General features: G+C 41.8%; 1 protein-coding gene across 1 annotated transcript in view; it reads right to left on the reverse strand.

Annotated features, from left to right (window-relative positions):
• Window positions 1-9,363: 9,363 nt before the first annotated feature.
• The window catches only part of THADA (THADA armadillo repeat containing), an 870,089-nt gene continuing 864,796 nt past the window's right edge, over window positions 9,364-14,656 (reverse strand). The window contains exon 38 of the mRNA XM_089677843.1: window positions 9,364-9,886. Coding sequence (XP_089533969.1) covers window positions 9,575-9,886 — 312 coding nt within the window. The 3' untranslated portion in view covers window positions 9,364-9,574. The remainder of the gene's footprint in view (window positions 9,887-14,656) is intronic.

Below are 14,656 nucleotides of genomic sequence, written 5' to 3' on the forward strand. Positions count from 1 at the left end.
TAACAGGGATGTTGAAGTCACCAAGAATGATTGTGGGAATTTCAGAAGAGAGAAAGTAAGGCAGCCAGGCAGAGAAGTCATCAAGAAAGCTTGATACCGGTCCAAGAGGCCGATAGATCACATCAATTCTTAAAGAAACTGGAGAGAACAGACGAATAGAGTGAACTTCAAATGAGGAGAGGGACAGAGAGGGAGGTGAATGAAGGACCTGAAAAGTGCTATGAGGGGATAGGAGGATTCCAACTCCAATTCCTTTCCATCCACTAGGCTTGGGAGAGTGAATCCAGAGGAGTCCACCATGGGAGAGGGAAGCAAGAGAGGGAAAGTCAGATTCATGAAGCCAGGTTTCCGTAATTGCAAGCAAGTTAAAGGAGTTTGTGATAAAAAAGGTCATGGACAGAGGTGAGTTTACAAACAGAACAGGCATTCCAAAGGGCACAGGAAAAGGGGAGGCTGGTTTTAGGAAGAGGAATAGTAACTAGATTGTATGCATTGCGGCTGCTGTTAGAGGATAGGGGGTGCCAGATGTGCTGACCAAATGAAAAAGATGGCGGCCCAGGATTTGGGGAAATGTCTCCAGATGTTAGGAGAAGCAGAAGGGTGAGAGAGGTAATGTGGGAGTATGACTTTTATGGAGGGACAGGTTCCAGTGTTCTGGAAGTTTTTTTAGTTTGTGGGTTCAGAATTAGCAGTTGATGAGTACAGCAATAAGGTGAAGACAGGAGTGAGGGTGATATATATAAGCTGTGGGGTGGAGAAGAGGGGTGAAGGAGAAAGAGTTTGAAGAGAGAGGATACAACTGTGAGAAGGAGGAGTAGGGAGTGCATGTTACAGAGTGGTGAGATGAAGAAGCAGACTGGGTAAGAGGTGAAAAAGCTGGATGGGGAAACAGGTCACCTGTGGCCTGTTTAGTATTTGAAGTTGTCTGCAGTGGCTTCTCACTTTGTGCATTTGTTGAAGTGTAGAGCCAAAGTGCAATGCTCTTAATCCAAGATGAATACTTTAGCCAAGATGATAGTTGCCAATGCTGCCCCTGGCTGTGCCTCCCCTAAGGAAGGCCTAAATTTATACTGAGTTGGGTGGGGATTTTGCCAATTAATCAATTAGGAATGCATAGGAGAGACACATGGCTGGCAGGGCAAACTTCTCACACCAAAGGAGGACTACAAGAGACAATAAGAGAGCAGGAGTCAGAGTTGTAAAGATTAGGATCAGCTCAAATTTTGGTTAGACAATAAGAGCAAAATAAACACCACAGTAATATGGACCAGAGTTAAAGATTTTGGAAGCAGTAAGAATTATCAAAAAGAACATTAATAGTTATGAATCAGATACAGTTAGAGGTGGATTTTAAAATCAGTATATATTACCATATAGCAGTGCAGGGTGAATTAGCATTCATACATGTCATGGGAGATAGTTATCCTGTTATCACGTGAACTTGTTGAATTCTTCCTTGCCAAAACTCTTGGATATTAGGGCAATCCCACCATATATGTGCCATAGTTCCTTCAAACCCACATCCCCTCCAACATAGCAGTGAATTTTGTGATCTTTGTGTATGTGCTCCACTCGGTGTACAATACCATCTTGTAACTAGACATTTATAGTTCATCTCTACTATATTTGGGCAGCACAGTGGCTAAATGGTTAGCACTTCCGCTTGGCAGGACTAGGGTCGTTGGTTCGAATCCCAACCACGGCACCACCTGCCTGGAGTTTGCATTTTCTCCCTGTGCCTGCGTTGGTTTCCTCCGGGTACTCCAGTTTCCTCCCACAATCCAAAGACATGCTGGTAGGTGAATTGGCCCTAGTATGTGTATGTATGAATGTGAGTTAGGGACCTTAGATTGTACACTCCTTGAGGGTTAGGCACTGATGTGAATGTACAATATATATGTAAAGCGCTGCGTAAATTGACGGCGCTATATAAGTACCTGAAATAAATAAATATTCAAATTTACAGCACTATGGGCCAATCTAAATATTTTCTTCTTATCATGTTCCTCTAATTTTGTTCCAAGCTCTTTTTCCCATTTCTCAAGGTACGGTGGGCAGACAGCTCCTGCAATATTAGTAAGAATCTTATAAATACAAGAAGTTGTATGTTTACATTTCGTCTCCTCACTAAACAATCATTCCAGAGGATACATACTGTCCACCGTCCTTAATGGTTGTGGAAGAGCTGATACAAAATGCCTCAGTTGGTGGTACCACCATACATCTAACCTAAAAAACAAATTCCTCTTATCTTTTCATTCTAAAAAAGAAAGCAACTCCCCTACTTTTCATTATATCCTTCAAATGTTCATTTTTATGTTTTCTCCAGTTATCTGCAACGTCTTCCTTCCCTGGTGGCAAAAAAATCTGTTCCCTCCAGTGGAATGAATAGTGAATTATATTCCCATCCCATTTGCTTATGTAATCTATCCCATTCTCTTAAGGCTACGTTCACACTAGCCTTGTGTGCAGGCGGCAGAGAGGCGTTTGGGAAGCGTTTTTACCGCTTCCCAAACGCCTCTGCCAATTCTGCACATTACAGCACATGGTGCTGTTCTAACGGGAGCGTTTGCGTCGCGTCGCGTCGCGGCAAAACGGATGCCTCTGGACGAGTCAGGAGGCTTTGAAGCCTCCTATTCTCGTCTATGGTGCCGCTCCGCAAACGCCCGGCCGGCGTTTGCGGTGCGGTTGCGACGCGGTTGCGGGGCGTTTGCGGAGCGGTAACACCACTCAAACTGCATTATAGGCGTTTGTGGGGCGTTATTAACGCTCGGCAAACGCCTAGCAACCGCCGCTAAACCGCGCATGCGGCGTTTGCCGAGCGTTTGCCGAGCGTTAAAAACGCTCCGCAAACACCGGACCAACGCTTGCCAAACGCTATAGGGGCGTTTGGCAAGCGTTGGCAAAACAGCCTAGTGTGAACGAGCCCTAAAACATTCCGTGTTAAAATACTTATGTTTTCCGAAAAAGTTTGGTATTGTTGTGGAAGCCATATTATCTTATCTAACTATTTTTACCCATATCGTCTCCAGTGTATTGTAAATCCACTCAATCATTTGTGAAATCAGTACACCTCTTAAAACCACCATTAACCTTATCTCTACATAATACTTCAAAACTAACCCTTGGTTTTTTTATTTGACCAAATGAATTTACTTATTTTTCTTATGGTCTTAAAAAAGGACTCGTAAATATATTGGAAGCATATGGAATTTATACCAGATTTTTGGAACTATAACCATTTTTATAACATTTATGCGGCCCAACCATGAGAGTACCCCTACAGACATTTTCCTCAATTCTTCCTTAGCTTCAATTACAAGTGAGATATAGTTTATTTGGTAAAGATTTTTCCAAGAGGGAGTGAGCTTTACTCCTAAATTACTTAATTCTCTTTCTCTCCAAACAAAAGGGAAGGCTTCCTGCAAGTTCTGTTTTTCTAACTTTGAGACTGAAATATTCAGTATCTCTGATTTTGAGGGATTGATCTTCAAACTTGACCGTTCATCATAGTATTTTAAAATTTTCATTAGATTGGGTAACGCTACTCTAGGGTTCGTGACATAGAAAAACATGCCATCTGCATAAGCCACAACTTTATGTTCTTCCTTCCCAATCATAACTCCTTTTACATCTAAAGACTTTCGAACGGTCGCCAGAAGTGGTTCCAGTGAAATAACAAAAAGTAGTGGTGACAAAGGGCAACCCTGCCTTGTCCCATTATACATTTTGAAGAATTGTGATAATGAACCATTAACCTTCACTGCGGCTGAAGGAAAGCTTTACAATTTTTTTATCCACTGCCTCATCTTATATCCAATACCCAATGCTTCTAGTGTGCTCATCATGAACCCCCAATCTACCCTGTCAAAGGCTTTTTCGGCGTTGATTGACATTATCAATGCCGAACCCCTCTCTCTTACTTTTTTGCAAAAGGAACAATGATCTTAATCCATTGTCTCTTCTCTCCCTCCCTGGTCCAAATCCTACTTGATCGATATGTATCCAATCCACCATCAGATCCTTCATCCTGTTTGCTAAAAGAAATAGTTTTGTATCTATATTTTAGAGTGATATTGGCCTATACCTAGAACATTGGGAGGGGTCCTTTCCCTCCTTCGGTATAACTGTGATATTTGCCTGCAGAGACTCCTCCCTCATATCCATCCCTTCTCCCAATGCGTTCATATATCTACATAATTTGGGAATAAGATGTTTTTGAAACTTCATGTAATATCTCAGCGTAGAACCATCTGGTCCCAGGCTTTTTCCTGTTGCTGTACTTCTCAATGCCTTACTTATTTCTTTATAGGAGATTAATTTTTCTAATACTAACAATCTCTCTTCCTCTGTTCTGGGCAATCCCACTTCTTTTAAACATTGCTGCCTTTTTCTCTTTCCCCCTCTTATTCAACCACTGATATAGCTAAAACATTCCAAAAATATTATAGTAAGTTATAGGATTTAAAACCCAGTAGCGCGAAAGAATCAACCATTTCACCATTTTCATCTTTTATATTTTCTATATAATTCCTTGATTTCCTTTCTCTTACTCTTCTCATCAGATATTTTCCTGGTTTATTTCTCCACTGATACTATTCTTTATCCATTCTATTAAAAACTCTTCTAGTATCTTGTTCCATGATGTCTTTCATTTCCTCTCTCTTCAAAATTATCTTCTGTTGTGTCCCTACATCTATTTTCTTTTTATGTAGTTGTTCTAAATTATATAATTCTTTAGTTAGCAGTTTTATTTTCTTCTCCCTGGGTGCAATTTTTATTGACGTATCGGTACGAGTACTCGTGAAAATACTCGGTATCGGTGCATCCCTACTTTCTGCACTCATACTCTCAAACCTCTGAAATGGCTGTTCTAGAATAAGATGAAGAGCCGGCAACTCGTTCTCCCGATAAAAGTACTTTATTAATAAAGGGTACAGTGTGCAAGTTACAGCATCTTACGCGTTTCAGTAAAAAAACCTTAATCATACCCAAGAGGCTGCTAGGGTTTCCTTGAGCTATGGCTAATTGACTTCCCTATTGATGTTGCCTATAAATTTCCAGGGACAACATCACTTGGTAGAGCCAGTTGCATGAAGCCAGTGATCTTTTTAGCTGTCCATGGGGCTTGCATTAAGACAACCACTGTAATGGTTGCATTCTTCCTACTGACCATCAATATAAGGGGCACTTTTTCACTGACCAGTTAATTGGTTTTCGCAAGGGTTCTCCAAGACCTGAAAATTATTTCAAGGGTTCCTTTGGGGTAAAAACATTGAGAAAGGCTGTTCTAAAACTACATTTTAAACAGTGGCTTGTATTGGCCTTTCACCAGCAAGATCTCCAAACCATAGTTTTTGGGTCTGTTTCCATCTACCTTGTTTCTTGAGCTATATTCTGCATAAATCTAAACAGAACTAAACTAGTTTTTGTAAAAAGTGCTGATGACAGAAGAGACTAAGGCAGAGATTTATTAAAATTGGGGCACTCAGATCCTGGTGCAGCTGTGCACGATAGCCAATTAGCTTATTCAATTAAGCTTTCGCAATAAAACTCGGAAGCTGATTGGTTTTTATACAAAGCTGCACCAGATTTTGCACTCTCCAGCTTTAGTAAATCACCCCCTATACATGTTTCTTCTGTCATAGGTGTTTTTCCCTGCCTGTCAATTTTTTTTGCTAAACTACATGGATGGAGGAATTGGCAGCTATTGTATTCAGACAGTCGCAGCACAATCTTATAGGATGTAGTCACTGTTTGGTCGATTATTTTCAGTCAATTTGTCACTTTTGTTGCATCAAAAAGACCACCAACAGCTCACATTTTGGCCAATCCAGCAGGAATCAGCCCTAATTCGAACTGTGTATGGCTATCTTAGGAGTATATCCTGTAACTGTTTTTTGGCACTCATTCAGTAGGGATATGCAACTGCGTTCTAACACCCAGATGGCCATCAAAGGGAGAACCTATTAATTTATCTACCTAATGCAATCATGAAAATATGGGACAGCTAATATGTAAAAAAAAAAAAAAAAGGTAAGTTGCATCAAAAGTCACTTTAAGCTAAACTCTTCTATAATAACCAAATCTGAATGAGCATTGATGAGCACAAGCATTAGTCTGACTTTAAGCATCACCCAGGGTCAGTTGTAGCTACTTAATCCACACAACATAGGGTACAGGTGGCAGACACCTGGTGGAACAGAATGTACAGAATCTGTTTCCTTCCTCGTGGAACACAAGTAACGCAAGCTCACGGTGATCATGTCAGCCGGCACATTCACAGCATACATCTATGCTCACACTGAGAGTCTGACAGATGTATGGCAATTAAAACCTATTCCTGGCTGCGTGCAGTGTGAACTGCATCTAATTTGAGATCCCATTAAGACACACAATACACAGCTAGACTGTACTCTGCTGGGAGCCGTGAAAGGTATTTGCTGGAACCAAAAACATAGCTGAATTCCAAATCCAAGTCTATTCTATTTACGTAAATACGTTTCTACCATTCTACTAAATGGGGAGTGAAATGTTTTGCATCTGCTGCCCAACATCCTGTTTTTCACAGTCAACTTTGAAAGAAACATACTGTGTTGAAATGTATTTAGCATGTTCTTGTGCTCTCCCTTAAAGCGATCTTGTCACTAACTTGAACATGCCAAATCGTGCTATATCTATTGAAGAAGAGAGCATAAATTTACCTCCCCTGCTGCCCTCGCTGCTCAACACAGTTCTGATCCTGAGAAATGGTCCACCAAAGTTCACTGGAAAACCAACACTCTTGGAAGTGTTGATCTCCATAGTTCCTTGCAGCTCTCACCGGTTTCTGCTGCTGACCTCCACGCATTACAGGATACAACAAGTGATGTGCATATCAGCAGTTGGAACCAGCGAGAGCTGTGGGGACCCAGGAGATTGACTCTCCCACGTGTATCACTTTCTGAGCATGCTTAATATAGAAAAAACCCTAGTCTTGCTTTTTAAAAAATAGATCCCAGTTGCCTGGAATTGGGGTATGCCACTATTTGAATATCATATTACAATCCTCAGTAGGAAACAACCCGCGGGATGCACGTCTCACAAAAACAAACAAAAAAACCCCACTAACGAACCAATTTAAACTCATAACAAAAATACTAACCACCACAAAAAATATTACTGGGGCATAAAGATCTCCCTGTTTGAATCTCCATAAAGCCCCAGATCACTTCTATTACATATCCATGTCATGGTGGACATCCACTTACCTCTTCACGTTGTCTATTCGAGTTGTTAAATTCCTACAATAAATCTAATATGACCTGTTATTACCTTGTCTACCTCCCAATATAACATGTAAGCGTAAATTTTATGTAACGTCTGTAGCAATTGTGCACACAGATATGGACACGGTCATCCATCTTACTCAAGACCCTCCATCTTGTATCATTCTCTCTCCCTTCAATCCCCCTCTCTCAGGAATGTGGTCTGTATGTATGCTGAGATCACAAGGCATCAGGCACAGCGGGATAGCTTCATGGTTATAAACCCCAATTAGCCTGGGCCCAGTATGTCTGTGAGACTCTTGCTTGGATGTGATCGTAAAGCTATAAACCAGTCCTTCACTGAACATGAAAGACATCCCAAAATAGCCATAAAACAGACATCACATTTAAAACCCACTTTTCCATATAATTTCATATCTTAAGATAATAAATAATTACAATGAAACAAAGCATATATTTGGATAGCTCAGTTTAATGCGAGTTGCCTGATATCTTACACCCCTAGTTAAAGTCTACAGGAGAATAGAAAGCCATATAGTTCTAGCTGAAATAGTAAGGTATGGCATATTTGATGTCTGGACGCTCAGGATATCATTCTGCATATTAATCTACTAGTGGCTAGGCTGCTACATGTACCTAGGGAAGGTCATTGACCATGGTACAATTTGGGAGGGATTTGGTCATAGCCTGAGTTCGCCGCCTAAAACACCCCTCCCCAAATGAGGCGATTGGTTCTCTGCTTTAAGGAGACACCCTGCTGAGTTACTACAAAATAGGCTGTCAGGCCTGAGAGAAGTAAGATGAAGAGATCTCCCTTTTAACACCAGGAACCAATTTTGGGAGAAAAGGCACCCTTTTGCTCAGGACCCTTGAAGCTGCTTAAACCAAGGCTGAGGGCAAGCATTCTACCTCTCTAAATTTCTGTTATCTCCCTGTGGTGGTATTTCTCTCTGTATTTATATATATATATTGGCTACATCTTTTTCTGTAAATATTTTTATTGCACTATTATCTGAAAAGTGTTGAACTGTTTCTAAAGCTGTTTCTAAGAATCCCTGTCTCTGAAGAGTGCTACTGTGTGTTTTTAAACCTCTATATACATCTGCCTGCGGTGACAGTGTGTATACAGACGATTATTCAAACATCATAGTGCTATTGCTAATATTGGCGAGTTTCCTCCTTCTCTGTACAAAAAGGCGATGGTGGCAGTGTGAAGGGTTAATTGCGTAATTAACCTGACCCAGTAACAATTGCTCTCAGGCTGCAGGTACATAGATTGTGGTCCATTAGCTGGAAAATCTTTGTGCAGGGTGCAGCTGAGCATGGCATTGTTACGCACGTGACAGCGCGGTTTTAGATTGGTTAGTCCTTCGGTCACGAGTTGGTGAGAAGGGCTGGGGGTCTGACACCGCGACCGTCACAACGTCTAATTTCTTATGTTCTCAATTTGATTTAATAAACACCATTGAACTGGGAATTTTTTTTTTTTTTTACTATTGCCAAATATTTTCAAATTTCCCTTCCTTGTAGCCATGGAAACAATGCTCAGTTTGTAGATGCAGTTTCCCAAATTTTTTATCCCCATATCCCTAGTGTTTGAGATTTAATTTGAAGGATCTCTAGCAATGTCCTTAGGTTACTGTATTAGTATTCCAGCATCACAAGCAGGTATGTTCCACGATCTCCAGCTTATGGACAAAGAGACTATTGGTGGACCGGTGCGCTACATCCATGCCAGGATGAAGAATTAAAGAATCAAGCAAGTTGACTTTGCTCTCTGTATTTCAAGTATAGCATTTTAATTCCAACAGGGGTGTAAGGCCCCATTTACATTATCGCTCAGCAGGAACGAACATTCCCGCTACGTGATTTTGACATACGATTTTATCGCAATTCTGCATGTCACATAGGGCAGTCCATTCGCTTGAATGGCCTGCCCTATGCACCTTTATCATCTGAAAATAAGCTCCTGCTCAGGTGACAAGCTTTAAATGATTTGTAAAGGCGCTCTTTGTTGCGATTGCTGTGCGACAACTGCGGAAAAATCGCATTGCGTTTGGAGTGCCATTAATGGTCAACAATTGAGGCAACACAATTAAAAAGTTACATTTTATTTTCATGATGGTAAAATTACAAACAATAAAAGTGAAAAAAGAAAAAACATTAAAAACCTAACAACCTAAAAAGTGAAATTGGAAAACAAGCGGTGGCATCCCAGCTGTGACAGAAGTCCCACAATGCTCTACAAGGCAGCCTGACTCAAAAGTCATCTCCTGTCCACCTCTTGCTTTAACCATCTTCATGAGTCACTCCTTGTTTTGCAGCACATTCAATATATCCATACACCTAGAGGTCCTCTCTTTCTGAATCAGCAATTTACTATATTCAGAGGTCTTCAGGAACTGCGGGGTAGGGGGCAAGTCATTGAAAAGGCTTTGAATGTTCTTAGATCGCTCATCAGCAGCTTGAGATATGTGAAGAAGCTTTGGATCAAGCATTGTGTTGGAGTGACCTCTTTCCATCAGCTCCTCCAGATGTTTACCCAACAACCTGATGTACACAAGCTTCTCAGCCCAGAAGTTGGCTTCACCTTTCTCAAACAGGTAGTCGTCCTCCACCTTAAATCATGCAAGAGAGGTTAAAGGGTTATAGAAATAAATGTTTGTATAGTGTAGGTGTAAGAGAGGAGATATTTACAGCAAATCATAAAATTAGCCATACACAAGACAGGACTTCCCAACCTTATTCAGGCTTAAAATTAGGTATCTTTGAGGAGAGGGCTGAATTTCAGCTCTTTAAGGCCTCGTTTAGACTAGCAGCTGGAGGGCGGCAAAAAGTGCGGTTGAGCCACGTTTTTCTAATCCGGCAACCGTGCCCCCCACCCCCCCCCCCCTTAAGCTGCAATAGGCAGGAGATGGGGATGTTTTCATGCTGCAGCTGCAATGACCTGACGTAGATCATTTGGTGGGTGGCAAGCCCGCCGAAGGCTACACATGCAAGTCATCGGGAAAGTGTCGCAAACTGCGACTATCGGCAGAAATGTGGTTAAAACAGGCAGTGATTAGGTATCGCATTGCTTCCTCACTGCCTGTCAGTAGCCTCTGGAGCACGATCTTGACATGAATTGGGCTTCAGTGGCAAGGGAAATTTAGATGCACGTCTAAATCTACAGTCACAGGCTGGGCACAGGAAGGCAACCTTAATTGCAAATAAAACAGCTCCTTGTAAACAAAGTGTAAATACTTAAAGTAGAAATATAGGCAAAACATTTTTTTTTCTAATTTTGGATAGAGCAAGGGAGGGTTATACCCCTATCAGTTTACTTTTCCCCCGCTGTGTCCTATTGGGGGAGATTTCCTTTCACTCCCTGTCCCATAGCCAGACAGGAAGTGAGAAAATCTCTGTAAATTACAGGGATTCCTTGGGGACTGCCAGGTCGCCAGAAAAAGTGTCCCCATTGGAAAAATTCCCCGATATTACTTTTCTGGTGACCACCCACATTTAGGGGTTTCTTTTACTTTCACTTTCAGTGATAGTGGTAACCAGGACAAATAGAGGGGGTGAATCTCCCTAATGGTGGCACAGACAGCAAAACTGAGAGGAGTTCCAATCCCTCTCCACTCTGTCTAAAACTGAAAAAAAAAAGTTTAGCCTTTAATTTTCTTGTTGCCCATTCTGCCAAACGCTGACCAGGCAAGTAGAATCCCCAGCTGAAGTCCAAAGAAGCCAACACTTTCAGAAAAGTCAATCCCTATTGTCCACCAGAGTATTTAATGGTTCCTCACGTTGACCTCTGCATCACTATTGTGTACTCTAGTAATGTTGGGATCAGCAAGGGGAAGAACAAGCGAGTTTACAGGGGGGACACAGAAGTGTTAGTTTCTTCACAGACTTCAGCTAGCAATTCTTGACTGGTACAGAAGAAACAGCAGGAGAGGTATTGACTTCTCCTTTTTTACTGGGTGCGCTTTTATTTGCATTGTATACACTGGGGATGTCATGTATGGAATGGAAAAACACTGCAAGTACGCATTTAAAATACAGAATTGTTCCTTTAGCAATTTTTTTAATTGTGACAGGGTCTCTTAAACGGCAGCCCAGCGTGCTTGCCACATCTAGTGTGTGCTGTTCACATGGACTTCAGCATTTTGAAGAGCAGTGTGCACATCAAGCTTTGTAAAACTTTCAGCAGGTTGGCAAGTTGGCATTTTAAAGCACCATTTAGCTTCAATTTGGGAACGATAAACAAAGATAACAATGAAAATGCTGGCTGTCACCTTAAACAAGTTGCAGCCAATTTTCAGCAGGATTTAGCATTACTTGAAGCTTGCTGCAAGCCTTCTAGTTTCAACAAAGTAGCTTGAAGCTTGCTGTACTGTACACACTGCTCCTACACATGTTGAAGCCCTTGTGAACATGGCCTCTTGGTAGATACAGAACAGAGAGTACACAGTCCACATGTACTTTTCTTTCTGCTGTTTCTCTACAAACAGGAAACAGGAACTTTATTATAGAAAAAAGACATAGAGTTTAACCATAGATACAACTACAAAACGTTAAACACTGCCATCTACTGGTTAAAGAATATATTTCTACTGAAGGCTGAAGTAGTTGTGCAAAATACATGAACACTGTATTCCAACAGATACAAAGATCTGCCTGCCTGATTCTATCCGTGGGCCTAGCAGAGAACTCCAAATTATCTTGGCTGTCTGATTTTTAAAGAAAAATTAGCTGGTGCCACGGTTGTCTGGGCATCCTCCTGCCTTAATACCACATTCCCGGTCATCATAATCGTACATTTTATTTGACAGTTTGAAAAATAGATGAAAGGTAGACAGTGCCGCAGATCTAAGTGGTTAGCACTTCCGCCTGGCAGTACTAGGGTCGTTGGTTCGAATCCCAACCACGACACCACCTGCCTGGAGTTTGCATGTTCTCCCTGTGCCTGTGTGGGTTTCCTCCGGGTATTCCAGTTTCCTCCCATACTCCAAAAACATGCTGGTAGGTTAATTGGCTCCTGTCTAAAATTGGCCCTAGTATGTGTATGTATGGATGTGAGTTAGGGACCTTAGATTGTACACCCCTTGAGGGTTAGGGACTGATGTGAATGTACAATATATATGTAAATTGACAGCGCTATATAAGTACCTGAAATAAATAAATAAATTGTGCCTGCAGACAAGACCCGACATGGGCTGCGAGAGCCTGCAGAGGAGCCATAGGCCCCAGTCGCTTGTCCAATGCCTGACGTAACCTGACACAGGAATGTTGTTTTATCCACATGACCAATTAGTGGCACAGGTGTATAACGGCAATGCAGTCATTTCATGAGAGGATATGGAAGGCGTGAATGCCGCTGTATAATAATGAACGTGTACTCCGCTTTTATGCCGCAGGGCTCAGTGGGCTTTTACCATTACAAAATTAAAGCAAATTAACGCTACCAAACGTAAACAGTGGAGGTGTTTTAAGACCTGTTGGGATTATTGTGAATTACCGAAACGTCTGGCTAAACAGGAAAGGCTTTATACTTTCTGCTTTTTAATAATTTCCAAACTTCTCCTGTACCAGAGGCAGGGTTATAGGAAAATAGAACTGATTTACGAGGGAGTTTTATTTAAATGTGCAGCCAAGCAAAGAATTGTGATTTATAGTAAGGTAGAAATATTGAGGGGGTGGGGGCTGTTCTCAAAGAAAAATGAAGATGAGCAATGTTTGGCCAACCTACAGCCACCAATCAGCAATCGCATTGCATAGTTTTGCAACCTGTCTTCTAATGAAAGGTGTCATCTGGTTGTTTGCTATGGGGAACTGCACTTTGTACAGCAGCACTGCGCCACTTTCAGCTCATGGGCTTGTAATTTGACATCACCACCCACAGCTTGTGATTTAAACCGAAACTCCAGGCAAACAGCTGAAATAAATAGATGGGTGCTGTTTTACCTGCCAAAGGATTTCTATTTCTATTCATCCAGTCCTGAAATGTGCACAGCCAAACTAGTGACCTGACTACTGTGGCTAAACAACTCTTTTTTATCCCAATCATGGCACCTCCTGCCTGGAGTTTGCATGTTCTCCCTGTGCCTGCGTGGTTTTCCTCCGGGTACTCCGGTTTCTTCCCACACTCCACAGACATGCTGGTAGGTTACCTGGATCCTGGCTAAATTGGCCCTAGTATGTGTATGTATGAATGTGAGTTAGGGACCTTAGATTGTACCAGGGGCGGACTGACCATTTGGAAACTCAGGCACTGCCCGAGGGCCCGGGGTCAGTAGGGGGCCCCGTGAGATGCCCCTGGTACCTTTTTCATAGGCTTTTTTGAGTTTGGGCAAGGACACAGGGGCCCCATGATCCCCTATTGCCCGGGGGCCCCATGAGTTCTCAGTCCGCCCCTGGATTGTACACCCCTTGAGGGTTAGGGACTAATGTGAATGTACAATATATATGTAAAGCGCTGCGTAAATGTGAATGTACAATATATATATATGTATGTAAATTGCTATAAAAGTACCTGTAATTAATTAATTTTATTCACTAGCAGTGTGACTTTGAACTTGCTATGGAGTTTGACTACTCTAGGAAAAGTCATTTACTTCGCACAGCCCCCTTCCTCCTTGCATATCAAAGTTCTATCCTCTTCTAAGAGTCTAATTACCGTCTGTAAGAAAAAAACAACAACAGGGCTAGGAGCTGAATTGCACAATATAGATGCAAAAATCCAAAGTGCTGCTGTGTTATCCCCTTGGGAATAGAGGCTGAGCAACTACAGCCAAAAAAAGACAGCACACTAGAATTTAATATGCGTAAATAAATATATAGTGCCCAAGGAAAGTTCAGTCCAGCAATTGGAAATGTAGTCCTATCTATAAAGCTTGATAAAACCTGTAACATCTCATATCGGGGCAGCACAGTGGCTAAATGGTTAGCACTTCCGCCTGGCAGTACTAGGGTTGTTGGTTTGAATCCCAGCAACAGCACCACCTGCCTGGAATTTGCATGTTCTCCCTGTGCCTGCGTGGGTTTCCTCCGGGTACTCTGGTTTCCTCCCACACTCCAAAGAAAGGTAGGTTAACTGGCTCCTGTCTAAATTGGCCCTAGTATGTGTATGTATGAATGTGAGTTAGATTGTACGCCGCTAGAGGGTTAGGGACTGATGTGAATGTACAATATATATATGTAAAGCGCTGCGTAGATTGATGGCGCTATATAAGTACCTGAAATAAATAAATATCATAGAATAGCCATCATAAATGAACACAGGCTCATAGGTATCTCGGATAGGACCAGCTAGATCTCAATAAAGACAAGAGTAGCATCTCCTGATGGAACGTGGAGGTAGATGGTGCAGCAGATCTAAGAAGAAGGGAAATCATTCACACAGGTGA

Source organism: Staurois parvus, unplaced genomic scaffold (assembly GCF_062004578.1).
Source record: "Staurois parvus isolate SC_StPar_1 unplaced genomic scaffold, SC_StPar_1.0 ptg000192l, whole genome shotgun sequence".
NCBI classification, from domain to species: Eukaryota; Metazoa; Chordata; class Amphibia; order Anura; family Ranidae; genus Staurois; species Staurois parvus.